At 39.3% G+C, this 27,137-nt stretch overlaps 1 protein-coding gene across 5 annotated transcripts in view; it reads left to right on the top strand.

Annotated features, from left to right (window-relative positions):
• The first annotated feature begins 944 nt into the window (after nt 1–944).
• Nucleotides 945–27,137, top strand: part of LOC138032092 (patronin-like) — a 34,512-nt gene continuing 8,319 nt past the window's right edge. The window contains exons 1-13 of one of the 5 annotated variants that reach the window (XM_068879681.1): nt 1,140–1,334; nt 4,635–4,742; nt 5,153–5,365; nt 6,203–6,288; nt 6,577–6,881; nt 8,220–8,975; nt 11,147–11,176; nt 11,537–11,705; nt 12,378–12,559; nt 13,342–15,635; nt 16,526–16,658; nt 26,186–26,388; nt 26,546–27,064. In XM_068879681.1, the coding sequence (XP_068735782.1) occupies nt 1,266–1,334; nt 4,635–4,742; nt 5,153–5,365; nt 6,203–6,288; nt 6,577–6,881; nt 8,220–8,975; nt 11,147–11,176; nt 11,537–11,705; nt 12,378–12,559; nt 13,342–15,635; nt 16,526–16,658; nt 26,186–26,388; nt 26,546–27,064 (5,067 nt within the window). In that variant the 5' untranslated portion in view covers nt 1,140–1,265. Of the gene's footprint in view, nt 1,335–1,633; nt 1,651–4,634; nt 4,743–5,152; nt 5,366–6,202; nt 6,289–6,576; nt 6,882–8,219; nt 8,976–11,146; nt 11,177–11,536; nt 11,706–12,377; nt 12,560–13,341; nt 15,636–16,525; nt 16,659–17,647; nt 17,811–17,923; nt 18,600–19,450; nt 24,555–26,185; nt 26,389–26,545; nt 27,065–27,137 lie in introns of those variants that run through there. The other 4 variants (XM_068879683.1, XM_068879682.1, XM_068879680.1 and 1 more) reach the window with 4 other exon arrangements.

Raw genomic sequence — 27,137 nt, 5'->3', positions numbered from 1 at the left:
ATATGGGTATACATGAACATACATGGGCATACATGGATAGACATGGGTATACATGAATATATATGGGTATACATGAACATACATGGGCATACATGGGTATACATGAATATATATGGGTATACATGGACATACATGGGCATACATGGATATACATGGGTATACATGAATATATATGGGTATACATGGATATACATAGGTATACATGGACATACATGGGTATACATGGATATACATGGGTATACATGGGCATACATGGGTATACATGAATATATATGGGTATACATGGAAATACATGGTTATACATGGATATACATGGGTATACATGGCCAAACATGGTTATACATGGATATACATGGGTATACATGGACATACATGGGCTTACATGGATATACATGGGTATACATGAATATATATGGGTATACATGAACATACATGGGCATACATGGATATACATGGGTATACATGAATATATATGGGTATACATGAACATACATGGGCATACATGGATAGACATGGGTATACATGAATATATATGGGTATACATGAACATACATGGGCATACATGGGTATACATGAATATATATGGGTATACATGGACATACATGGGCATACATGGATATACATGGGTATACATGAATATATATGGGTATACATGGATATACATAGGTATACATGGACATACATGGGTATACATGGATATACATGGGTATACATGAATATATATGGGTATACATGGAAATTCACTGGTATATACCTTTATATATAACAATTTAAGGCTTTAATACATCCATGATATAATTACATACTATTATGATACACTTTAATAACACTACTTAAAGTACCAACCCGCCAGGACCGTGTCTTGGCGCTGACCAAAAGACACGTGGGCTCTGGGAACGAGATTGGACTGGTACCGAAATTGAGGAGCGCCTTTGCGCAGGCGTGGAGGCTAATTTGAAAGGTTCGAATGTTGAATAACAAAGAAGATTTTCCATTTTTTTTGTTCCTTTTCCTTGCTATAAACGCCATGAGCAGAGAAGGTGAATGAAACCTTTAACATGACAATTGATGTTTTGCATGAATGCAAATTTTTAGCCGGAATGATGTGATTTTTTGGTGGAGTTTGACATTCTGATTAATGCGATCGATTTTGAAAGTTGTAATATCCGGCCCATGGAAGATATAGTTCACTCAGTACTTCCAAGCTAGTGTTGGACTTTATGGATGTGTAAGACTCAAGGGTGGAGTGAGGAGTACAACAATACATGGATGAGTTAAAAGTGAAAAACGCCTTATTTAATGTGATTCCTGTGACCGATTATGATCCATTTGAGGTTTGTTTGTAACTTTAAAATATTAAGCGTACTTTAAGCTTATTAGATTGTAAAAGTTAAGCTTAAAATGACTTGATCTTTCGAAGCTGCTGCCAATTGCTGTATCTTTTGTGAATTATTTACGCAGGGTTTACAATTTTTTTGTTTCAAGACAGACTACATTGAAATGTTGACAAGACACGGTATTTCAAGTGGTGAACACTGCAATTTGGCAAGTGCTCTAAAGCAAACGTCTTGACAGAGCAAATGAAATCTGTGTGTCATCTTTAATAGTCAAAGATCTCAATAACAATTACAGTCAAGTACCCAAATATCTGTAAGGATGAAATTGCTAACCTTATTTTTAAAATAATAATAATATTGTAATGTAATTATAATTTTGAAAGTGGGGCCTTCCCTGTTCTATTAAAAGTCAGTGATGTTGATCCTGTTTTTTTAATCTGGTGGCAAAGCAGTTTAATATTATTGAAATGAACTATTGCCACGTCTCTGTCTTACTCAAAGCGACCAGAATTTATTATCAACATCATTCTACCTTTCTGTTGTGGCTACATGGTTTTTAGCTACTTCTCTGTGATTAACCACACACATAATACAAGATCACTTGTTACCACTCTAGTTGTTACATTAGTGGTGTAACCAAAGCTGATGCCTAATGGTTTCCAGTCACACCTGGGGTGCCTTATTTGCGAGCGCAGGCGACCAAATTTCTAAACAAGTAGACCAAACAGGCACTTTCCTTGATTCATCCTCATTTTCTTGTAAATATGATCCCAGCTGGAATTAATTAATTCTGGGCTCTTGAAAATGACTTGCGCTACTAGCGTTTAATGTTGGAAGCCTGAAGGGTTCCTGGAAAATTTTCACAGGCAGCAGCCTTGGTGTACTGTTATCAGCAGCTTTACTGGTCAAAGGCACCTTATATAGTGTTTTTTTATGGCGGAATTAAGGATGGTGCCTGCTAATTCAAAGGCATTTTTGTGCGATCGACTGATTTACTGAATATTTGGGAAAAGCAGATCTTAGCAAGTATTATTGAACTCCAAAAAGAAAATTGGGGGTAACCACGCATTTTTCGAAGATAATTTATCAACAGAGCAATGTATGGCATTCTTTTCCAAATAGAAGCTTAATTAGCTCTGAAAAATGCATGGTTACCCCCAATTTTCTTTTTGGATACCAAGAGCGCTTGCTATGTTCTGCTTTCTTGGAATAGTTTTGAACCGCGCAAAATATCCCTGTATTGATAAGCACAGCCGATAGGAAATCCGAGTATCTTGAGATGCGCAGAATGTATGCGCAATAACAATAGCAGGCACCTTCCTTTAAAGCATAGATTTCAAATGGACAACAGTGGCAAATATTTATTACCATTTTTAACAGGCCCTCTGATAGGGTGCGATGAAAAAATGCAAATTTTGCCAAATTTGCAGGGCAGATTATGCAATCAGAAAGGCCTATTATGCGATAAATATTGTTAATTATGCGTTTTTTTTCTGAGCAATTTTAAGCTTGTTTTTCAAGGTTTTAGGATTAAAAAAAACATGTTTTTACTGCCTTGAACGTAAGGGAACAGTAATTATGAATCTTGATTGACATTAGTTGGGACAAGTAAAAAAAATGAGGTCTTCTGCACTATTGGTGCACCACGTTAAAAGTTGAAAGGAGAGAGCTAACATGCCAAATGAATGATCAATAATTATTAATATTCCTGTATGCTACGACTAGCTTCTTACACTTTGTTTTTGTGTGCAGTATTATATTTCTGAACAGATTTGCTAATCTGAACAAAGGGTGTGTTTGTGTTACACCAATTGGCGACTCTTTAAAAATGAGACTTGTACCACCCACATGCAAAATAACGCCTTGAACCTCAAATATTTACGAAATTGAAGGTAACAAAGGCTTTTTACCCGTTTTCCGAGGTAAATTATCTTAAAAATGGCGTATTTTTGCAGGAACTCCTAAGAAACTTGTTGATTTATGTTTTATTTTATGAATTTTGTGTGTTCTTTTGTGAATCATGTGATTTTTCGTGAATTGTGCGTTCAGATGCGATTTGAGGTCGATTGTGCGAAATCGCACCATCGCGTAATAATTATCAGAAGGCCTGAGTTACAGATCTACTGTATGGCCTCAGTCAGTGACTTCAACAAATTCGGTCAGATCGTATTTGTAAAAGAAAACAAAGCTTTTCTGTCAATGCCAAATAACATCAGAAGTACTTCGGGGTTTCCCCTAATTCAGTTTATTTTGAACAATCCCATTTTACTTAAAATGTTAGCAGACTATTAAACAATAACTTTTATACAATGTATTTACTGGAAAAGGACTCTGGATGTTAATAAGCAAACTTGCACATCTGCAACCTTTCTCAGTATGGATAGAAGACAGTCCAGTTGCTCTGAATGAAAACTGAGACAGTGATCGTAGCAACTAAAAGTACATGTAAATTAGTATGGCTTGATGGTAAAAAGAAACAAATCTGCTATAATGGTACAACTTTGTGAAACGCTGAAAATATACACCTTGTAATGGATGAGATCAGTCTACTTACTGACTCAGTTTTTATTACAGTATAAATTAGATAGCTCTACTCAAATAAATATACCATTACATGTACAGTGTATTTGCAAGGCAGTCCTTCTAAAGAGCCCTTTTCCAGCCAGTTTACAGTGTGCCATTAGTGCTCCAGAGCTAGAATGACTGGACACTTCTAACTCTAACCCTAACCCTAAACACACAAAGTTCCTTTCCTTTCTTTTCAATAATCGATGTTGCAAGGTGCGTTTTTTAGGAACATTAATTAATCATGGTGACTGCTATCAAAAGGTTGTGTCCAGAATACAGTTGTAAATTATTTTAAATATTAGACAACTGAGGTATGTTCTGTCAACTCGATTGTTTGCTCAATTCAAGTATCTTACATCTTAGCATCTAATAATAATAATAATAAATGATAATAATTTAATAATAATAATAATAATAATAATAATAATAATCACTCACCTGACCAGCAACCATATTGGATTACTGAAAAAAAAGAAAGTATTTGCATAAAAATAGAGTTCAAATCCCAGAGGATTAGTTTGGTACACCATCATGGCCCCCATTCATTTGGTTTGAAACACCAACATGGCTGCTGTGACGTCATGTGAAAATGCTGTATAGTGGGGTTTTCTTTAACATACATGATCAAATGCGCTTTACTGTAAAATAGGTAGTTTTGAATATATTTTTTATTGTATTGTCATTGTATAAATGTGCTAGAGATAACATGAGTAAACATTTTTAAATCAGGCAAAATTTGCAGCCTCTTTGTACTGGTTGGTCTTTCGTGCTACAGAGGATGGGAAATTTGACAACATTCCTTCACAAGTCACCAGCCCAATTCAACGAGATTTAGAGGTAAATAATAATAATTATTAAATATTATTTGTTAGTTTTAGATCTACATTAAGTATAATACTTTTTTTGAGGGTGCAAAACCTACATGTATCTGTATTACATTATTGTTAGATCAAATAGATAAAAACCATTAGTTCATTTAGCTCTGAAGCAGATACATGTATGAATATGTGTCAATGCCCCCTTTGCATCCTCAGTCAATTCTCTGTTTTACAGTTATTATAAAAGCCCAGTTTAGCTTGGAGAAGATCAAAGTGAGAACCCTCAGTCAGTTCAACACTTGTCTCGCAAGTGCTTCAGTTATTCCCCTTTACAATAACACCTCTCCAGTTCTCACAATTCCCTTCTTATTTCTTTTATATCACTTGTTACTGTTTGGATTTACATGTACATTGTTTGTTTCCAAATAGAATCGGATCACTGTTCGCCCAGAAGTGAAGGAATTCTTGACAAGTGGTAATGCATATTGTAAAGTGTGCAGTAGCATTTTTTGTGGTGAACCTCCTGTGGTTGGTCAGTGGGCTGTTATTCAAACACTCTCTCATCATGGATTTTATGTGGTTGAAGAAGGAGACATTGCTGTGACAGATTCAGCATTGCAACAAAGGAAACCATTTAGAAAGGTACAGTCATGTAAACTGGTTTTAAATATAATGAAATTTATCACACACCGGTGCTCATTTGGTTGAGCACCGGGCTGCTAGGTACACGTACATTGTATGGAGGAGGTTGGGAGTTTGACTCAGACCAGACCAACACTCAGGGTCTTTATATTAAGTGAGGGGAAAGTGCTGGCTCAGTTATGACATCTGCAAATGCTAAGACTCTCTAGTGTTCTTGGATAAAGACGATAAAAACGGTAGGCATGTTCTCACAACCCTTCAATGTTCAAACCTTGTTGGACGTTCAGTTAAAAGAAACCACATATTTGCAAGGAGTGCATTTAGGGCATGAATTTCCCGTTGTTTTGGTCAGACTGTCCTCTGTGGTGTATCATGGTTGGGATTGTAAATGCTCAAAGGTACTAGCTACGTCAAGCTACTCTAAAATCAGGGTAAATAAAGATATGATGATGGTGGTGATGATGACAATAAAGGTTTAGAACACATTGGTATGATAGATGTACAATGTAGCTTTGTTTTTACATTGTACACCTGAGTGGGATTTGAACCCATGCTTTCCTGTTACTGGACATGTGTGTTTATTGCTACATCATCATGCTAGCGCACCTCACTTCTCTGTAAGAAACCATGCCATGGTGTGATGTCTGTTTTGAACTGATCGAGCTACAAACTTAAGATGAATCAAACAACTCCAAGTATTTCTAAGAAAGGACTTGTACTTAATATTTTCTTATTTTTATTCATTTTATTGCTCTTACCACTCGGCCTTGCTACAGTATTACTTTTTATTGCTACCGGTAATTAATATATTGATACATGTAGTTGTTTTTGTTTCAGTCTACTCATCTTGCATTGATGGACTGCCTTATGAGTGCGTTTTCTGCACAAGTTGTCACAGTTCAGCAGGTTGTGCAATGTGTCAGGTAGATCACTTGACTGTTTATTTTGTTATTTCTTTATTTGCAAGGTTAATCTGTGCTGGCAGGTATCTTTTGAATACCTAGTATGAGGAAAAGCAACCACAACAGCAACCATGGTCTCCCCTTTTGTTCCATTTTGGGGTTAGCAGTCACCACTTAATAGAGTAGGGTGCCACGATAGCACCACAGCCAGTTTATTGGTTGAAAGATCATTTTAGAATCATGGCAATAACTTGTTGGAATTTGTGTCTTTTTAAAGTTTTAAATGTGTTATTCATTTCACTCCTGCAGCAAGATTTCATCATTTAATTCTTCTAAAGAGCTGCCTTTTGATATGGAGGATGCATTGCTTTTGTGGATCAACAAACTCTGTTCTGTACTAAATGATAATCAACTCAAGAAACAGAAGCTGCATGCAGAACAGTTGCTGCAAAATCAAGACAAGGCCAAACGATTTAGGTTTCGTCGTGATCAACTGCAGCCTAAAATACAAACAGAATTTCCAGTAATGGAAGACCTTTTGAAGGACATCAGTGATGGGCAAAATTTGCTTGGGATTGTACTGTTTTACCAGCCAACAGTCATCAGCCTTGAAGGTACAACATGAGTTTTAAGAAGCTTGTGTCAGTTTTATGGAATTGTTTTGTTTTTTATCTGCAGTGTTTTGTGTCTGTTGTTTTTGGTTGTCTAATTTATATTGTACTGCATATTGCCTGGAAATCTGCATTGTTGTGTGTATTCCCATCAAATCTCAGTCGGCCAGCACCTAGCCCTAGCTGTTGTTCCAGATAAGTTCTAGAAGCAATTAATATAATTATTATTAAATGTCCACAAGGAATTTAAATGGGTAAAGCCAGGGTCAATATACAGTGTAGATGGATACATTTAGTTCACAGTTTCTGCGTTTTGTTGCATGTGTTAAATAATTTGAGGTATCTATCCACTTGGGTTTCTGACCTGAGGTCCATCTTTCAGTATTTGCGACAATGTAATGTATCTGTTGCAGTTAATTTTTATTTTCAACTAGTCAGTTTTTTTTTAACTAGGTGATTTTATTTTTTAACCAGGTAACATTTTTTTAACTAGTAGGTAATTTTTTTTAAACTACGTAAATTTTAGTGATTAGCGTCAAATGCTCAGCTTAGTGATTTGGTTTACTGAGCACTTACTTTGAATGATTAGGTTTTATGTAAGGCTAGGGACACTGCCCGCATTTTAGGAATTAGGTTAAGCTTCCAATTTAATGATTTAATTAAAATTGATGCTTTTTGATATATATAAATCTTATATTTTTTACTTGTATTTATATATTTAAATTTACATTTACATTTGTATTTTTTATTATTTGTATTAAGATCATATTGTAATGCGCAATTGAAAATTTATATTGATAATTGTGCAATAGAAATTAATAAAATTATTTTATTATTATAAATTGCACTGGAAAAATCTTGTGATTACTTATTAATAATATACATGAGATAATTCAGGATAGCTTAGCACAATTAAGCATAAGCAGTGTAGGCTAAACCAGACCAAGAATTTATGTCATCCAGAGATCGCATTTGATAGGTTATCTGTGACTTTCTTTGATTATTTACCAATTGGAGTGCTTGATTGTGTACTTTTTTGGTACCAAATTACTTCTTTTCTGCAATGTGTTACATGTACCTGAAAACTGCATTGCTCCTAGCCAATCAGAATGGACAATTTTTTTTTCATGTATATTGTAATCCCAAAACAAAATTGTATAGAGAACAGCATAAAGCCTATGCACTGGACTATTGGCCAACAGGGAAATGTTATTTTGATGTAACTTAACCAACCAGAGAATTTCTTTGAAAAACATTGAAAAAGACCAGTGGCAAAACCCTGAGTGTGGAACTTTAATGTAAACCTTTGATGTTGTTGCAATGATTTTTTTATTATTGCAGATATTAGATTTGGCAAGAACTTGTCAACTGCACACTGCATTCATAATCTTGAGCTGTTTCGCTCTCTGTGTAGTCAGTTTATCTGTACATCTGTTCTTGCTCTCAAACTTGAAGACATTTTGTATGGATCACAAGCCATGAAACCCAATATTATTGCACTTTTAGCTGAGATTTTTCAAAAGTGTGAGATTGAATCACCTGAAAACGATGCCATGGAAACACAAATGTCGAACCAAGATATTGATCTTCGTCGTGATGCTGCAAACAAGGAGAATGTTGTAGATAACATGTGCTTGAGTGTATCTGTCTTAAACTCTGACAGTGACAGTGAAAGGTTTTCTGCAGCGGATGGACACTTCACATATTCTTCTTCAGATCACATTGAACTGATGACAAGTAGTGCTATGAAATCACAAAAGGATTCTCAAGTCAAAACAAAGAGTCATTTGTCTTTCAAGTCACCATTTCAACTGGATTTTACAGTTGATGATGATTTGCTCCGATCTCCTTCTAATGGACCTCAACATACAAATGACAGGACTAAGGAGAAAGAAAATCCATTTAGTGGAATACTGCGGCGTCCTGTTCTTGTAGGAGACAGGAAGCATGGTTTGCCTTGTGTAGCTACTTCATGTGTAAATCCCCAAACTACACCCAGACATCAAGAACAGTCCCTTCTGACGCGCCGGAATAAGCAGAAACAAAGAACAATAAATGATTTTGAAGAATGGGATATTCAGCATGAGGAGGTAGAAGGTAAACTCAAAATGAATTTCTGATTTAGTTTTAAATTGGTTTGTTGAATATATGTAAATAAGTAAAAAATACAGCAAGACTCATTAAAAAAATCCCTCAATACTACACACTAAAGAAATCGTCCAATAAGAGACTAATTTTTCAACTCAGTCGGAAAATTGAAGAAATGTAAAGCTTAACTTTGTAATGTGCGTCGTGTTCAAACTAACGTACGTGACTTTTCAGCGAATAACTGTCCAGGTTTAGCATGCTTAGTATTAGGCTGCTGTTGATTGATCAAAAATGAAGGCTTGTCAAACCTGTCAATCGAGTCGAGCAAAGCATTGTGCATGTTATTTTAAACACTTGCATTACTTGTAAAGAAAACAAAGATGGAATTTGGGAAAATTCTCTATTATAAGATTTACAGAGATATTAAGGACAATGATCTCGGTCTCCAAGTAAACATCTGGCCGAGAAAAACTGACTTTGATGAAGAAATGACATAAAAGGTTGCCAAGTTTCTCGGGGGAGAATTTCTTCAGTTACCCTTCTTTCATGGACTTGCGCCATCATTTCAATAATTGAGGTCTGATTTTCTCGTTTTTGTGGTATTCAAAGTTTACGTTTCAGTTTTCTTCAATAAATGTTGAAGAAAGTTCATTGTCGTCTAGGTTATATCGTTTGTCCCTAGGAACTCGTTTTCACCAAAAGATCTAAAATTTGGCAAGCATTTGGGGGAAAGTAGCGTTTTCAGCTAACCACAACCCTAACCTGGAGAAAAACCTCTAGGTGCAGAGTAAAGAACCAACAAACTCAACTCACATATGACTCTGAGTCTGGGAATCAAACCTGAGCCACATTGGTGGAAAGTGAGCGCTCTCACCTCTGCGCCATCTCTGCACCCCATGTAAATATTACATACCAGTAATAGTTAGCATCTGCTTGAAAAGGTGATTCATTTCCTTTTTTTTGCGGGCCAAGTTTCCAGGCACCATTGGAGTACTGTTTAAATAGTTTGGTATATACAGTACTTTTCAGTGAGGATAAGATTATTATCTTTGTTACTTAGGGTTGTTGGTTCTGGGTATACATGTAGCAAATTTTGGTCCTGCCATTAAAATGCTTTAAATGGGTTAACAAAGGTTAAAATGTGATATCATTGGTACAAATGATTATTATCAAAAATTAACAAGTAGTATATTTGAATCCTGGTCAATATTGTCTTCATTTTCAAAATTCTGGGAACTGAATCACCATAAGTTAGTGAGTTAGTTATCACAGGTAATGTGCAATGTTGCTGTTATAGCATCATAACAACCAAATTTTAAAAATCTCTCTATCTTAATGATTTTGAATCAATCGTTTCTCTTCATAAAAGCACATGGGTGTGTGTTGGGTTTTCAAGCTACTCAGTGCCTGTGCACAGCAATGTGAAACTTCCTTACAAATACCAAAATTTATTGTTAACTTATTGATCACATCTGTTTTGTCAAGAAAAAAATTCTTTTGAACACAGAAATCTAATTCCTCTATCAGAAGATCTGTGATATACATGTGAAAAACAGAGTAGCCAAAGGCATTAAATTGTTATGACTTGTGTTGGTCTTGTTGCATAAATCATTGATACAAAGCAAACCACATCTATGTAAGTTAATGGTTTCTGGTTTCGTGTGATGGAATATTTTTTATGATGTAAGTGGGCAAAAATAATGCATAAATATAACTTTGCGTTTTCGTAAGTACTGATATTAGAAAGATATTTTTACTTCATCAGTGTTAAGTTACTTAATTTCGACATGTTGTCACTGCATTAATTTAGCATTTTCATGTTTTTAACTAGGAAATATTGAATGATTATTTTGTTTAAATGTACATGTACACAATAATAATATTGTTTCAATATAGCCACTTAACATTTTGACACTAAAGTATTGATAAAGTTTAAATTATTTTATCTGTAAAATTAAACCTCTTCACATTCTCACTACATTAACTTCTTGACATTGTTTTCTTTCATTGTGTATGTAAACAATACATTCTTATAATCATGTGGTTGTCAATATCTGCGTGGATAATTATTTTTTTAGGTCTTTCAATTTAATTAGAAGGTTATTATGATGAGATAAAAACAGTGAATTTTAAAGTTGTTTTTTTTATTAAAATATAATGTGAACACTGTAACGTTTCAGATGAGACTATTCTTCAGAGACGTTTGCAAGGTATGTAAAAGAAGGATAACGAGCTGTATTAACTTATAAGTGGTTCTACTCAAAATCATTACTGGTATTTGCTATAACGTTCAAATAACGTGATTATTTTGCAAAAGTCCCGCTGCAATGTGTTACGTTCCTTAATTTAAAGTGGTTTTAGAGAAAGGTGAGGTAAATACATTCATTTTGGTGATGAATGCAAGACAATGAAAATTAAAATGTTTAACTTGTTTAAAAAGGGTTTAACCAAAAAAAAAAATCGAAACGCTGTTGTGCCTTGCACTGAAAGCTAAAATTAAAATGAATTGCTTTATTAGTTTGTGGTGTATCAGCTGGAATTTATGGTGTTTTTGCATTTCTTTGTGTCAGAACTCAAGCTGAATGATCTTCAGCGTTCGCAGTCTTTAACTGGTCTTGATAGAGCAAAGCTGGAGTCCACTGGGCAGTCATTTCATGCATGGCGGGAGGACACTGGGACAAGTTCATCAGATAGTAACCTGGCCTGCGGCAGGAATGAAAGAATATCGCTTGACTTTCGGTGAGTCTTGCCTTTGCCTACCTTAGTCTCCCTTACCTTTACCGTACCTCCTTAACCCTACTGACCTCCCTTATTTTTGTACATATTTAGGTTGCTGATTAACACTTTTAGTCTTGAGAATTAAACGTACTAAGTATTAAGGACGGTGCCTACTAATTCAAAGGTATTTTTACCCAGATTTATGATTATGCAGGAAATGTAGATCTTAACAAGTGTTATTGAAATCCAAAAAGAAAATTGGGGGTAACCATGCATTTTTTCAAAGATAATTCATGAACAATATTTGTGTAAAGCTCTAAAATAAAAAGAAATGTATGGCGTTCTTTCTTAAATTGAAGCTTAATTATCTCTAAAGAACGCATGGTTACCTCCAATTTTCTTTTTGGATACCAAGAGTACTTACTAAGATCTACTTTCTCTGCATAGTTTTAAACCGCGCAAAAATATCCCTGCATTAGTAAGCATGATCGATAGGAAATCCGAGTATCTGGAGATGCGCAGAACGTATGCGCAAGAAAAATAGTAGGCACCGTCCTTAAGTTCATCCTGCTTACAAACCTTCAGCGTTCCATTGAGTAAGGAACCCCCATATGACCATCGTCTTTTCCAACCCTAAAATAAACCTTTATAAAGTGCTTCGATAACGTTTTCTTTTTTATTATTACCCGTTAGGCCGAATGTAGCGACAACTAGTGTTCCCCAGAGGAGCGCAGAAGGGATCAACCTGATGTCCAAGTCAACAGGATCAAAAGGCAAGCGCGATGAACAAACCGACTCGCCGGTGTGGTTATCAACTGACAGTTTAAATATCAAAGAAGCCGAAAATTGCAACCCGAGAGACTCTGTATTGTCAGGTGATTAAATCTTCAGCTTAATCAAATCTTGAGGCCAGTGAATACCCTTTATTTCGCATATTTAGAGCAGTGAAACCAAAACAATTATTCTTGTCCCAAAAAGGAGCAGTATCATGATGTAATTATGTTACGATATGGAAATAAATTTCTTATAATATCACGGTGTCGAAATGAAATTCTTTGCCAAGAGCAGAGATTCAGTTGTTTTTCTCACAAAAGTTCGCTTTTAATCAGCTGTAAAACGTAGCAAATTGGTTAAACCAGCAGCAATTCGACCAGTAAGAGGCATCGGTGGTCATCGGTTTACTCTTGTCCCACGAACTGATTTGTAATGCAAACATTCTTTGCAAGGCGAAGTGACGCAGTTTAGGACTCGCCCCTTGTATCCTTCTGGCTTGGTTGTGGGAATTCTCGAGTAAATTGACAATAACTTAAGTTTTGCGAAAGAAAAGCGATTTTTGAGGTTAATTTCTTTCTAATGCAATCGTGTAGGAGTGCAGCGTTTTTACTTTTTTCTCTCGGCATACGTAGTGGTGAGACCACCACCACGCCTGTGTTCGATTCCCGGCATCATGCACGTCATGTTTGGTTGTCTAATGAGTTCCAAGAGGTCTTTCTGCGAATACTCCGATTTTCTCTATCTTCAAAAAACATTTTATTCGATCTCCACTGATTTTCATTTCATGTGATTTGATTCGATTGACAGTCTCTCCAATTATAGAAGAGCACTTTTGTTCAGCTAGAGCGCAGAGACTTACTCCGAGTTCGTTCATTTCCTTCAGGTATCCGGGATAGTTACTTGAGCGACATCTCTGTGAAGGAACTAAACCAGTTTGAGGAAATCGAGGCTGCAGTTCAGGCTGGAAGAAGCGTAGAAACTCCTCGTACTTTTGCGAAACCCAAAAATAAATTCCTAAAAGCAGCTACGTCTCAGGAAGATGAAGATGAACTTAACACAAGCGTAAGCAGCGAAGACATGAATATATTCAGACTTGAGGTCCTTCAGCGACTGACAGAGGACAAATTGCGACAGATCCCAGATGGAACCGAGATGGAAGATGATGATGACCCAATACTCCTCGCCCGCAGCAATGCGGCCAGTTCCACAAATTCTCCGGTTCAGCCCACCCGACTTGAGGTCCAAAATGCGCCTATCGATGTTCCTTCTGATCAGCTGTCACCCATTACAGAGTCAGCAGAGTCGGCGGTATCTAATCCCAACTCGGTTTCCTCCGCGAATTCCACTGCCCCCAGCAGCCCCTGCTCTCCTTTAGATGTTGCTCCTTTTATGCCAACTTTCTTTACTACTTCGCCTGCGAATTCACTCGATCGAAGGAACCAAAGAATGGGTATGAAAGGTACAAAGGAAGTGGACGAAGCGACCTTGGTTGGTCAAGAAGATGACTTTCCAAACGATCCAGTTGCAAGCGTGACACCAAGGCTTACAGCAAAAAACATCCCCGACTTTCCGCCACAGAAGAAATCATTTGAGCAGCTTGCTCGTGGCAGTTATACTGTAGGTCACGCTTCTGTTGAATCTGCCAAAGCGGCTGGTCTTCCTGTGATTGGAGGAAATGAGACGATGACCGGATCTATTTCGTCATTGTCAGCGTCACAAGAACTTGTGCTCGATAATGGTAAAACCAAGTTAAACACAGAAGCCACTGATAGTGAAGGATTTGAACAAAGTAACCTAAGTCAGAGACATACGCATTCGAGCCTGGATTCTGCCGCCAGGCCTCTTGTTTTGTGCAGTGCAGGCATTGAAGCTAGTGGGGTTGCGGTTCAAGGTGTGGACGGGAGACAGGACTCTCTTGAGAGCTCGCCAGCGCATTCGCCCTCTTTGACCCGCGGGAAACGGGATCAAGCTTTCGATAAGGCCGCCTTGCGATCGCATGGGCTGGCAGCCCAAGACAGTCCTAGTGATGTGGTTATCTTTGATCGCTCGTCTTCTGTCTCGTGTGCCTGTGGAAATGAACCATCCAGTTCCCAGACGCGAGAAAACACTTCATGTGATTCTAAATCCAACAAAACGGAAGAGCATGTGTTTGATTTTGACCAGGATGCTATTCGGGTTTACGGGAGTGATCATCCAGCAAAGGATTTTGGAACTTACAAGAAAAATAAACAGGTCGGTCTGCCTATTAGTGGTGTACCACAGGGTACTTTGCTGGGGGTTTCCTTTGGGAGCGACGTTACGAGCGACGTTACAAGCCAAAGATTGGACGAATCGTACAACTATGCCGCATACAATAGAACCTCTCAAACTAATGTCAGACAAGAGCCAAGTGACGTACAGCAACAGGAAACAGCTAATGCGAAAGAGTTTGATTATGTTGATGGGAAACAGCACCATGTTACTTGTGAGGAAACACCGTCAGCAAATATTGACAGTATGGGACATTCTGATGGTTTTTCAACGTTCAGAAAAGTTGCATCATCCGCAGAGAACATTGAAGAGACAGCGTATGTGTCACATTCTTTGAACTTGCGGCGGTCTGATGGCTTTTCTACTTTCAGGAAGCAAGAAACTAAAGTTGGATATGGTGCAGACGTTGAAACGGGAAATCACCAAATTAATCAGTTTTCGATGCTCCCCGAGCCTTCATTGAAAGAAACAAATAAAAATCAGCAGCAGTCTGAAGATAAATCTTATCATATTCGCGATGCTGACGATTTGGAGGTTATTGGTGCTGAGGAAGAAGCATCATCAGTCAATGACGTCCGTTCCAGACAGCTGCCCACCAACAAAGGGGAGAATGATAGACAAGGACACACTTACCCCGGAAGAGGAGAGGATGGCCCAGTTCGCGTATCTGATACAACGAACATTTCCAGGTCACGAACTTTTAGAAAAAATCCTGATGGGCAAATTGTTAGAGATCTTAATACTGATGTACGTGGCTCGTCGGGATCTCGTATGAACACCAGCAGTAAGATTGCTGAACAGCATACTGAAAGACGGAGCAGCCTCGAGGGATCTGGTAATGATCCGTCACATAGGATTAGCTGGACAGACGAGTCAGAGGCTGGGGCGAGATTATTGAAGCAGCTAAATACCACCTCGGAAACATTGGTGAGGCATGGTTCACAACTTTTGCCATTTTAGGTAGATAACGGATATTTAGCATCTATTCACTGAAGTGGAGGTGGCTAGTGGTGGATGTCCACCACTAGCACCGACACTGAGGTGGAAAGTTGTTTTAGTATATACTAAAACAGTGAGATAATGTAGCACAAAAATATCATTTTCACTCATTTATGCTTGCAAAGATTACAACATTTTCGAGCGCAAATTCCATGTGAATTGCTCGGAGGTGAATGGCAAAGGATATCCGGAGTTTGAGTAGCCAATCAGCGGGCGCGTTCAACGCTATGCACTGTTTTAGTATATACTAATTTCATTGAACAGTTCAACCCTGATAGATTTTACTCTGTGTATAATGCCAGACGATTTTACTCGTCAACTGGGGGATGGGGGAGGGGCGGGGGGGGGGTTCAGGAGTTGATTGGTTAACAATCTCTACATCCACTCAAACACTATGTCCCTTTTAAAATAAAAGTCAGTAAAATTATTGAAAATAAGAATAAAAAACAATTATAGGGAGATAAATTTGCCCTGTTGTCTATATACATAACTGTTTCCAAAAAAAAGAAAAGAGTTCACACGCAAAACGCTTCGGAAAATCTATGGCAGTTGCTGCTATGTTTGACCTTGCCCCTTTTATAAATGATAGAGTTTATAGAGCTCTGAAATACAAATTGTAGGTAAACTCGACCAGGAAGTTTTTTGTGAGTTATAAGTGCTAATGATTCCGGTTAAACCGTTCCCTTTAATGACCAGAACGCTCTGATATATATTTCCTGGGATTCCTTAGAACTGACATTTCGATGATATTTGTGTCCATAAATATCCCAACACGTGCACAAGGTTAACCATACATTTTTTTACTTGCCACTGCACAGACGAGTCCAACGAACAGTCCCAGAAGGCATGGCAGCCCTAAACAGCTTGGCCGGGGAAGTCCTGGGGCAAGGATCAGTTGGCTGACAGCTGCAACGAGAGGCATTGGTGGGCAAGTAATGCTGAATAACAAAGGTAAAGAAGAACGGGACAGAAGGGTGTGGAGTGTCTGGAGTGTGGCTGGCACTGGACGAAACGCTTATTTGAAACAAATAATGCCACGTTCGCGTTATCGTTGAACAATTCTTTTCTTGGCCTGGAATTTTTTTAAGTTCAATTTTAAGAGAAACTGAGTTGTTGACAAATGGTACACGAATTTTTACGAATGTTCATTTGAAATTAAATGTGCATTCCTAGTTGTGAATAAATGAAGTTTATCATGGAGAATTCTAATTTTCTATGATGACTTGGAGGTAAGGTAAAGGTACACGTTATTTAACGACGGAAGTTCCTTTACTCTCTAGAGAGTACTCTCCCAGGAAGCCGAAAAAAAATTCCGTTTTCCGCTAACGCTGGAGTCGAACCTGTGACCTTTTGATTAACTTCTTCGGCGAATGCTCCTGTTTGCGCCATTATGCTGTATTTGAACTGTCATGTGTGCCATCTTCTTTACTTCAATTGCGATGATTCGCGGGTTGACAAAACGCCAAAAAAATTGATTGAAAAATTGAAATTAAAAAATCGCCATACGTCAAAGCTTTCTTGGGTATTGCGACAAATATTGAATGCTGGACAACTTTGAGACGTCGAGAAATTGGCTATCATTCTTTTTTCTTAGTTTAGTTACTGGAAAATTCGAGAAATGATGTTTGTTAAACTTTGTATTTTTTCAAACCGCGTCATGATGCATCGAGCGTTTTTAAGTAAATTGAGAATTTCAATTTTATCAGTGGCGTAAATCGAGCCACATTTATTCCTTTTGACTATTGAATTCCAAGGTGAGGCTCATGTCATTATTTCACTTGACAGTGAAAGGTTGCACAACTTGAGGAATTCCTGTTCTGCTCTGCTCTCTATTTGTTATTCTTCCTCTGCTCCAAATGCACCTTATGCTCTTCAAAGGTTTGAAGTGATTTTCAGAAACTTTCATCTTTTGATAGATACCGGATATTTTTATTTTGTAGAGCGTGACACGGTTTTCGGCGTGTCTTTAACACCTCTTAATTTACGCTTCGCTACTCCTCTTACTCTGGGAGGGCGCCAATTAGTCCTCAGATGTCAGTGTAGTATCATCTGTAAGTCATCCGCTTGCGATACTGAAAGGTCTCTTTGAAGTACAGGGAAAAGGTAAGACTGTCTGTACCACCTAGTATCTTAAAACTATATTGATGAATAATATATGATAATAACATGGTAATTGTTGATCCATGTATTTGTGTCGAGCGCCGAGTAATTTGCATGCAACAGCCGAATATATTAGGCTACTCTTTGTACGGGTGCATCTGATACAGTGTTTTAACCGGTTTTCTAGATTGTTTTACCGTCTCTAATTCGGTCAATCTCTTGGGATTTTAACGCATACCTTGTCACAAGAAAGCGGAATCGATGGAAGGCGGCGAAAGTGGCAAATTTGGGAACAGGTCTCGTTTTATCTACGTGTACATGAAATTTACTGATGTCACACCGCATCAAATTTTCGCTTGATATTCGTTGAAAAGGTGATGTCATTGATAAAGATGGCAATGTCTGTTTTTTGATGGTCACGCTGGCAAACTAACAATTCACTTTTTACGTTGTGGATTATATGCTCGTTCTTGCTTGACACAAAGCTGTCTACTGTGTAGATAATTTCCCACCTTCTTTCTGAGCTTTGGACTTACCTTGACGTCGTTCTCCGCCGTTAATTATCGTTTTCTTTTAAAGTATTTTGCCTGAACTGTAAAGGAAATCAGCCTCACGATTCAGTAATATCCAGTGAAAAGAAGCGCCGACGATTTCGAAGTTTTCAAAGGGAGCAAAAGTATCTCCATGTCACCGGAAGCCGTCTTGTTTATATTCTCGTTTCCCATTAAGGTTTGTTGATCTTTATATTCAACGGCTGGATTCTTGATGGTTGGCAGTGGGACATCGTCAAAGGTATTTGAGATGAAATATCTGTTATTTTATGGCCTGCAACTCAAGTCGATGATTTGGGTCAAAATCGCCGCTTCAAACGCCACTCAAATTATAGTTTTATAGTTTGTATACATCGGTAGCTGTGAACGTCTCGAATGTATATGGAAAAGAAAATGCGAAAAAAGCTCCCTTGTTTACGAATTCTTCAAATCTTAGTCAAACCAGTCCTGTTGTCCTTTTTCTTTGAATTTTTTTTTTGACAAGTCAAGGAAAGGCAAACCACGCCAGATATTGGGTTTTTTTGCTCTAACGAGTGATTGACATTCTGCAGGATAATTTTTTTGTGGACACGTTTTATTTAGATGCTTCTGTTGCTAACCGTGAAACATAGAGCCCTGTGATGAACACATATTGCTGCCTACTTAATGTCTGTTTACGGGAAGAATTTGATGAAAAAAGTATCTAATTTACATTTTGGATTTCGACTTGCCACAGACTGATGTGTAGTGTAAGCAAACTTAAGAATAAGATTTAAAGACGTGAATGCCATTTTTCTCTCAGTATGCCTGCATTTGAAAGCGGTGTTTTTTGTGCGTATGCTAGAGATAAACAAACTGATTGTGAGATTTTTAACCTTCATCCCTTTTATTGCGTTTCGGAACTTCTTCTTTTCTTTTGCGATGATATGTTACAATTTTAATTTTATTCAATTTCTATTATTGTTTCCGTAAATTAGGGTGAAGTCGTTATTGTTACAAAAACGTAGAAGCAATGCATTATAACAAATGCAGCAATTTCCGTCGTTATCTTTGTGGCTGCGCTGACTGTTGCAAATAATTTGGGGTTGATTCCAATTTCACTGAATGTTGCAGGTTGCATGCAGGAAGACTACCATCTCTCAATTAATCGCATTTCATAACAATAGCGGATATTTACTGAGACAGCCCCGGCCAAGGAGATGACATTGGGCCGTTAGCCGCATTGGGCATCTGCTTTTACGCACTAAGGAACAAAACCTATGGCTTAAACGTGATTGAATGGTAATTTACTAGCGGCACTGGTATTAGTGGTTTTAGGTCGAGTGAGGCCAAATGGAAACGAGTTTAAAATTCTCCGATCTGGATGGGCATACCGGTGGAAGCATCCGTGACAGAATAGCAGCGTTATCGGCAGCAGCGGGTGTGTCACGCTTTGAAGTCACGTTAAACAACGAGCGTTCACGAAGTGTTGTCGCTTCCTTTGGGATGAATGTCAAACCGGAGCCGGAAGAGCGGGAATCAACTGGGATTATCTGTGGAAAGGGTGTAGCATTTAGCGTTGAATTTCAAAAAGCCGCAAAACCAGTTCCGTCGCCGCGTTTGATGTCAAGAAAAAAAGCCAAAGAGCTTGGGAAAAAAAAGCTCGAGAAAACACTTAGTGAGCGTGAAAACGTGGATGACAGAGCATTTGAAGTCGTAAATGGCTGCGCATTTGGAACATTTGAAAATAAAGAAGTTAAAGTCATTGAAGACAGTAACGGTGGAGTCACGGGCAACAATGAAAAGGAGATTAGAGTTGTTTCTTCCAGAGATATAGGAATGGTTAAGGACAAGTCGTTGGCCTTTGAGTTGAGCTTTGACGATGAACCTCGGTCGAAACGTTTAAAGGACATGGAATCTCCAGTTTTGCTGCGTTCCCCGTTCAAGTCATTCAGGCCTCGTTCCAGCAGAAATCAACACCAAATAAAATCGAACGCAAAGCTCCTGCAGTCTCGGCAAGGGACGGATGTTGTTGGAAGCGATATATTCACGGAGAGCACTTCCTTGCAATCAAAGGAGAACAACTTACCGAGCTCATTATGCTCTGGTTCAGATAAAGATTTCGCCGAAAAAGCAAGGGATACTGGCAAAATATCAAGCCAACATGATGGTACGGATGCCAAAGTTTTTAAGCAAATTAAGCGAAACACTTTCACTTTGGATTCAGTCTCCAAGTATACAGCGATTGCATCTGTTGTGGCATCAAGTGAGTTTATCAGTAACGAGGAGTGTAGCTTGGATTTGACCCTCAGGGACAAGCAATCGTCAAGTAACCGCGAAGAACAAAACCTTCGGAAACGCAACACTTTCACTTTGGATACAGTCTTAACGTATGCAGCAAATTCATCAAGTGAGGAAATTCCTGTAGTCAAGTCATTGAGTGAACTCGTCATTGAAGGAAATTCTAGGGCAGATTTAACTCACAGTGGACATCAAATTTTAAGTAATTACAAAGAGCAAACGTTTCAGAAACAAACCACCTCCGCCTTAGACTCATTTTCACAGTTTTTATGTGACTCTTCGGAACATGCCGGAACGACAAGCGTAAAAGCATTTAATGAAGTGGCTTGTAAAGACGATTGTCAAGATAGGAAAAACCGAGACCAGTCAATTAAACATCACCAAAAACGTCACACGTACACGCTTGAATCTGTGGATCAGGAAGGACTTCAAGTATCTGCGCATGCTCTTAACGAAGAGAGCAGAAAGGATGAACCGCTCTCCGAACGTCCAAAGGAAAAGGCTCAAACACGAGCAATGCAGGCGCTTGATGCTGTTTCTCAGTCAGTGCAGGATGCAAGCGGTCGTGCCGTGGAAGTAAGTAGTGTTCTCAATGATCTGGCAAGCAAAGAAGAATCCAAGCATAACAAAGAGAAGGCAGACGAAGAGAGCCTAAATGATACTTCGCAAAAAAGATCCACTTTCACTTTGGAGAAGGTTTCTCAGGAAATAGACAACGTCATCGAAGAGTATTTTCCCGGTGAAATTGAGAAACAGAACCTGGCATCCAGCAACCAGCGTGAATCGCTAGAAAAGCGATCAACGTATACTTTAGATCCGGTTTCACACGCTCTTCAGGCAGGAGCTGAGGAAGGTGTGTCTGCAACTCGAGTTTTATCGCTGTTAGCGCAACAAGAGAACTTGTGTTTGGCAAATCCGTCACCTTCTGCAAAGTCGGAAGAAAATCGTAGAACGTTTTCTTTAGATGATGTGTCCAAGACGTTAGAAGAAAGTCGAAACAATTGTCTACTTGTTGCTGACGGTTTAATACTGCTTTCAGATCAAGAACAGAGCAAGTCAGTCAGAGTGTCGGATACTGAGGTAGTTTCTCACAAGCGTGGAACATTTCCGTTGGAGTCCGTATCACAGACGTTAGAGGAAGCTCAAGAAAAAAGATTACTATCAGCAGAGGTACGATGTCAGCTAGCTTCTGAAGGTGATCGTCACATTTTTGGCGAACCTTTGACACCAGCGGTTGGTCACCAAAGTTCATCCGAGAAAAGAGGTACATATACACTTGACACTGTGTCTCATGCCATTGAGGAAGCGGTAGAGAAGGGATTCCCAGTCTCGGTCACTCTGGACCACTTATCACAGGAGGGGAAAAGCAAAGAGACTTCCTCTGCTGCTGGATTTACGAGCGACTTGAGAGCGTCTAATTCGTATGCGCAATCTTCAGATCATAGTGATGAGTTCGAGGCTTCGTTCGAATACGCCTTGGAGCAACTTGAAGATTGCGTGACTTTAGACAACGATGAAACGTGTTCAACGTCGTCTCTTCTCCCGAGCAAACGCGGGACGTACGATCTCGACGATGTGTCCTCTTCTCTTTTAAAAGCCGCTATAGATGGCGTTCCCGTTGTTAAAACTTTGGATCGGTTATCAAAACAGAGCAGCAGTCCAAGGAAAGACGCTAAAACATCTCGACCCTCATCTGAACAAAATCGAGGAACTTATACACTGGATGAAGTATCGCGTTCACTGGAGGCTGGTTTAGAACAAGGCATTCCTGTCATAGAAGCTTTGCATAACTTAAGCAATGGAATAAGAAGTAGGAGCAAAGAGGGTGGCGAAGGTAAACGAGGTACCTACACTTTGGATGAAGTTTCCAAATCACTTGAACATGCTAAACAAACTGGGATACCTGTGATTGAAGCCCTCGAATCTCTAGCAAAAGATAAGCGGAAGAGTCCATTACGACTGAAAATGCCAGATCGAGGGACTTATACAATGGATGAAGTTAGTCTTAGTCTAGAGAAGGCAAAAGAGAAGGGAATTCCCATTGTAGACGCGTTAGGCCACATGACAATGTATAAAGACCCACTGATTCAACATACTCCAGATGCTGTGTATCGAAGGCAAGAAAAGCTGGTTAACAGGAAGACGTACGCGCTAGCCAGTCCTTTGGAAACGATCGGTGAAGGAAGTAAACTGCGTCTTTACGATGGTAACCAACGGCAAATGATGTCTCCTATAAGTTTTAATGTGAAATCAAAAGATACGATTACAACCAAGGCGGACGTTTCGAAGGGCAAGGTGGGAGTTGTTAAAAAACTTGACTTCTTGACGTCAGCTTGCGAGCTGTTGCTTCAAGCGAACGCGAAGGACATGGACAGAGATCAGCATCGAACGAGTAGCACTCAGATTAATGCAGTGGATGACAAAGAACTCGGAAATTTAAACGCCAATCCTGATCAAAGTCCAACTGCTCGGAATACTTACCCTTTAGAAAGTGTTTCATTGACTATTGACGACGCAAAAGCTAGAGGAATCCCTGTTTTGGAAGCATTGGATGATGTTTCGTCATCTGTCAAAACCAGTTCGGATCAGAGGACAATTATTACACGTTGCAATTCTAAATCAGACTCGGAAATCATAGCCAGTGAGAGAAAGGAAGAGTTACCAGACAGACAAACTCACTCGCTTGAAAATGTATCCAGAACGTTGGAAGATGCTCAAAAGGCAGGAATACCAGTTATACAAGCGCTGGAACAACTTACCAATGAACTTGCAGAATTCTCGCTTGGGACAACAAGCGGAAATCTGTCGAATACTAATATGGGAAAGGAGAACAGAAAGCGGAAACACTGCTCCGAAATAGCCATCGGCAGATACCAGGACAGTGGAGCTGAAACTTCCCCTCAAGTATCGCCTTACCCTCCTTCCATACGAAAAGCACATTCTCTCGATGATGTTGCTTTTGCAGTTCGTCAAGCATTCCAGACTGGCACGTCATTAACTGATCTCCTGGACGACATGGCATTTCAAAATGCTGTCGAACCGGTTTCTTGTACTAAGGACGTCAGGCCGCGGTCTGTTGATTCAGGTTTTCTTTCGTCCTTTTCGGATAATGACATTTCCTCGCACAGTGAAAGGTCTCCACGAAATCGAAGTAACACTTATATCCTCGATAGCTCGAACGAAGATTTGGATTTGGCAAAAAAATTGTCCTCGGATCAAAAAACAACTGGCTTAAGTATTGAAGCCATTTCACGGCCTTTAAACCAAAATCAAGAAGATAATCGAGGAACGTTTACGCTCGGTCATGTGAAGGACCTGTCACGTGATTTGCCTGTAATCGAGGCTTTGGAAAAGTTATCAGTTAACACTAAACAAAAAACTGTGGACCAAAAGCATCTTGTTTGGAATGAAAATGGGAAAAAAGCGTCCACAGACAGCACGCTTCCTTGTCAAGAGTCGAACCTTAGGAGAAAAGTGTCACCGCCCAAACCAAAAAGACAGTTCTTCAAAAAGCCGAAACAATTGCATTCGAAGTCTAATTCACCAGTTATCGCAGATAGTTTAGAGGAGCCCGTCAGTGTGAAATACCAAACAATTGACAGCAAAGTTGTAGAGGTTATAAATGACAACAAAGATGCCGCAATGAAAGACAATTTATATGAGGTCTGTGCACCGTTTGTTAGCGCAAAACTAAGCCGATCTGAAAGTTATGATATCGATTTGGTACCAAGTAAGGACCCTAGTTCCATGGGTCCCAAATCGAAGGTTCCTGTACCAGTCTTAAGCAGCACACCATATAGGGAACGCGCGACGTGGCGCCCAAGTGGCACCGTTTTAGATAAGATCGCGAATCTGATGGATGCCGCAGAGGACTGTGGGATATCTCCGACTGAAGTTCTTAATCAAGTAACTGATACGTCATGTAGCGAGCCCAAAGGTGTGTTTGATTAGCGCTAATTATTAATGAAATTTTTTAAGTTTTAGTTATTTCTCTCCATCATTAGTGATTTTGTAAGCCGTACTTCACTCAAACGTGTACCCTTTGTCAAGAAAGATCACAAAAGTCTACTCGATTTGCACTCATGTCCAGAATTGAATCTAATTAGATGCACACTCAAATTGATATCCAACACGAATTGTCCCTTGAAGTCTGAGTATTTGCTTCCTATTTTCAGCAATTAGGCTCATTCCTGGATATGTCTGTGGGTTTCTGAGGAAACGCTATCATTCAGGTTCTATTTAAATTGATCTTTTACAGAAGGCATAATTTTACTAAATAGATTGGCCTTACCGGAAAAGAGCGGAGACTTAATGTTAATGTTTCGTGCGGGGTCTGGGTAACTTGTTCAACACGACCTCTCCCTCAAATGAAGGATTATTCTTCGTTGTCAGTTTTCTCCAAAAGGAAGTATTGTCCTCCATTTAGATTACCCTGTCCTAGGACTTGTGGTAGCAGATAAAAAGAAAAAAAGTAAAAGTAGTCCCTGGACAGGATTTGAACGCGGAGCACCCACTTTAAAGAAACTGTTTTTATCCACGTTACCACTAAAGATCAACTGACTGGAAAGCGTGCCGATTATTTACCAAAACTAGCATATATCTAGAACCATTGCTGAATAATGGTTAAGTCTAAGGCTCGATTTTAGAATGGTTAGCTTTCTCTTGAAGTTTGGTAACCGCCATTTTTCACTGTGTAAGCTTGCTTCTTGGCCGGCGTTAGTACACGTTTACAGCGGCATTTGGAAGGAAAAAATTATCGACATTTCAAAAAAATGATATCCTCGTAGCTAGTGATGTGGTAGTCTAGTGGTTAAGTGAAGGGGTTATTAATCAAACGTTCCCGGGTTCGAGTCCAGACATTGAGGTTCGGCTTGTTTTTTAAAAGAAAAGTTCATTTCCCGTGATCCCCATCAAATTTTCAGCCTACGTAATAGACGATAATACTTCACTTGGAGCAAATTGACAATTAAGAATAATCCTTCAACTGAGAGAGAGAGACTTGGTTGACTTGTTTGTGGAGACAGATCAAGACACTCTCTACCATGTTTCTGTTGATCTTTTGAGCCAAGCGTGTTACCCAGACTACAAGCGAATAATCGGCGCTTAGTCTTCTGCTCTTTTCCAATAAAGCCAATTGACCTTTTATTTCATTTGGATCAGTTAACCGTCCAGTGCCAGTCATATCAATAACGCAAACCTTTGACTTTTAGTCTCAGGGCGCTTTCCTTTTTTTCGGAATTGGCCGGCCAGACCCATCAGTTTGCAAAGAAAATGCAACAATTTGAAGGACCACTTGCATGATAATTCCTCGCATTCTCCTGAAGGAGTATATATCATTCTCGGGAGTGTGTTAATTTGAAGGCGTTGTAGAGTTATTCCCTCCAAATGCCCCGGTATGGCCGGTCAGTCCTGTCAAGTGGAAAGCGTCCTCAGTGATAATGACTTAAAGCAGCAGCGTGTAGTAAGTAATAAGGCCTTTTATTTGAAAGATATCTTATCACCGCCATGCGTCATACAGCGGCTTTTAGTAGGGTTACGCTCAATATTGTGTTGTGTGACTTTTGTCAGGTGAAATCGAGGCGTCACAGGGCGAAGCTGAAGATGATCAGGCTGTGACGTCACAGCTTGCACTCCTTCGCATGCAGCTGGACGAAAAACGTCGCCTTATCGAGGCAGAAAAACACCGCGCTCAGACCGAGTGGGAAGACCAGCGCCGGCGGCTAGGGCAGACTGCCTTCTGGTACGTTATAGGCAAAGCCCAAGGATCTGAGGTGAGCCTCCTTCCTCTTCGTGAAATGCAAAAGACAAAACGAAATATAAAAATAACGCTGACGTTGACATCTGTGACTGTTGGTGTCGCGGTCTCCAAGTGTTAAGGTTTATTTTTTTAATGCCTACGTTATTTATTCTTTGTTACTCTCAAACCAGGGTACTGTCATGCAAACTGACTCTCAAGACAAGCAACGGAAGGCTATGGGCGAGTTTTCTGATCAAGTCTCTCCTCCCATTGCATGGTCATCACCTGCCAACTCTCCGCTCCCTTCGACTGTGATTCAATCCAGTTCTGACGGTCAACAGTTGGAGACTCGTGAGTTCCTGCTTTCCGATTATCCTCCTGGTGTCAACGAAAATATGCACCCGTTATCCGAGTCTGCAGTAGAAGTTAATTCCAGGGATAGCCCTGTAGCTCCGCGCCCGCCATCTCATGATTCAGCAGCTACTCGAAATGCTGCCTTCGCCCGGAAATGCTGGGATGTGGACGTTGGCGTTAAAGCCAGCCCAGTCCCCTTAACACGTCCAGATTCAACTGCAGGGAGTGAAGACATTAAGCAAGGGACTGCGCTTTCTGAAGGTTGCATTACGAAAGAATTAGAAGAAGAAAACCATTCTTCAGTGAAGAAGGGACTGGCCATGTTTATTGGTGATGATGAGAATGTAGGATCACAGGTAAATATGGGCTCAAGTTTTCACACCAATTGTAGTTTTGCTTTGAGGCTTTTATTTGTCCGCTCGTGTACCT

Source organism: Montipora capricornis, chromosome 14 (assembly GCF_036669925.1).
Source record: "Montipora capricornis isolate CH-2021 chromosome 14, ASM3666992v2, whole genome shotgun sequence".
Lineage (NCBI taxonomy): Eukaryota > Metazoa > Cnidaria > Anthozoa > Scleractinia > Acroporidae > Montipora > Montipora capricornis.
Note: the sequence above shows the minus strand (reverse complement) of the source record. Positions and strands in the feature narration are given on the sequence as shown.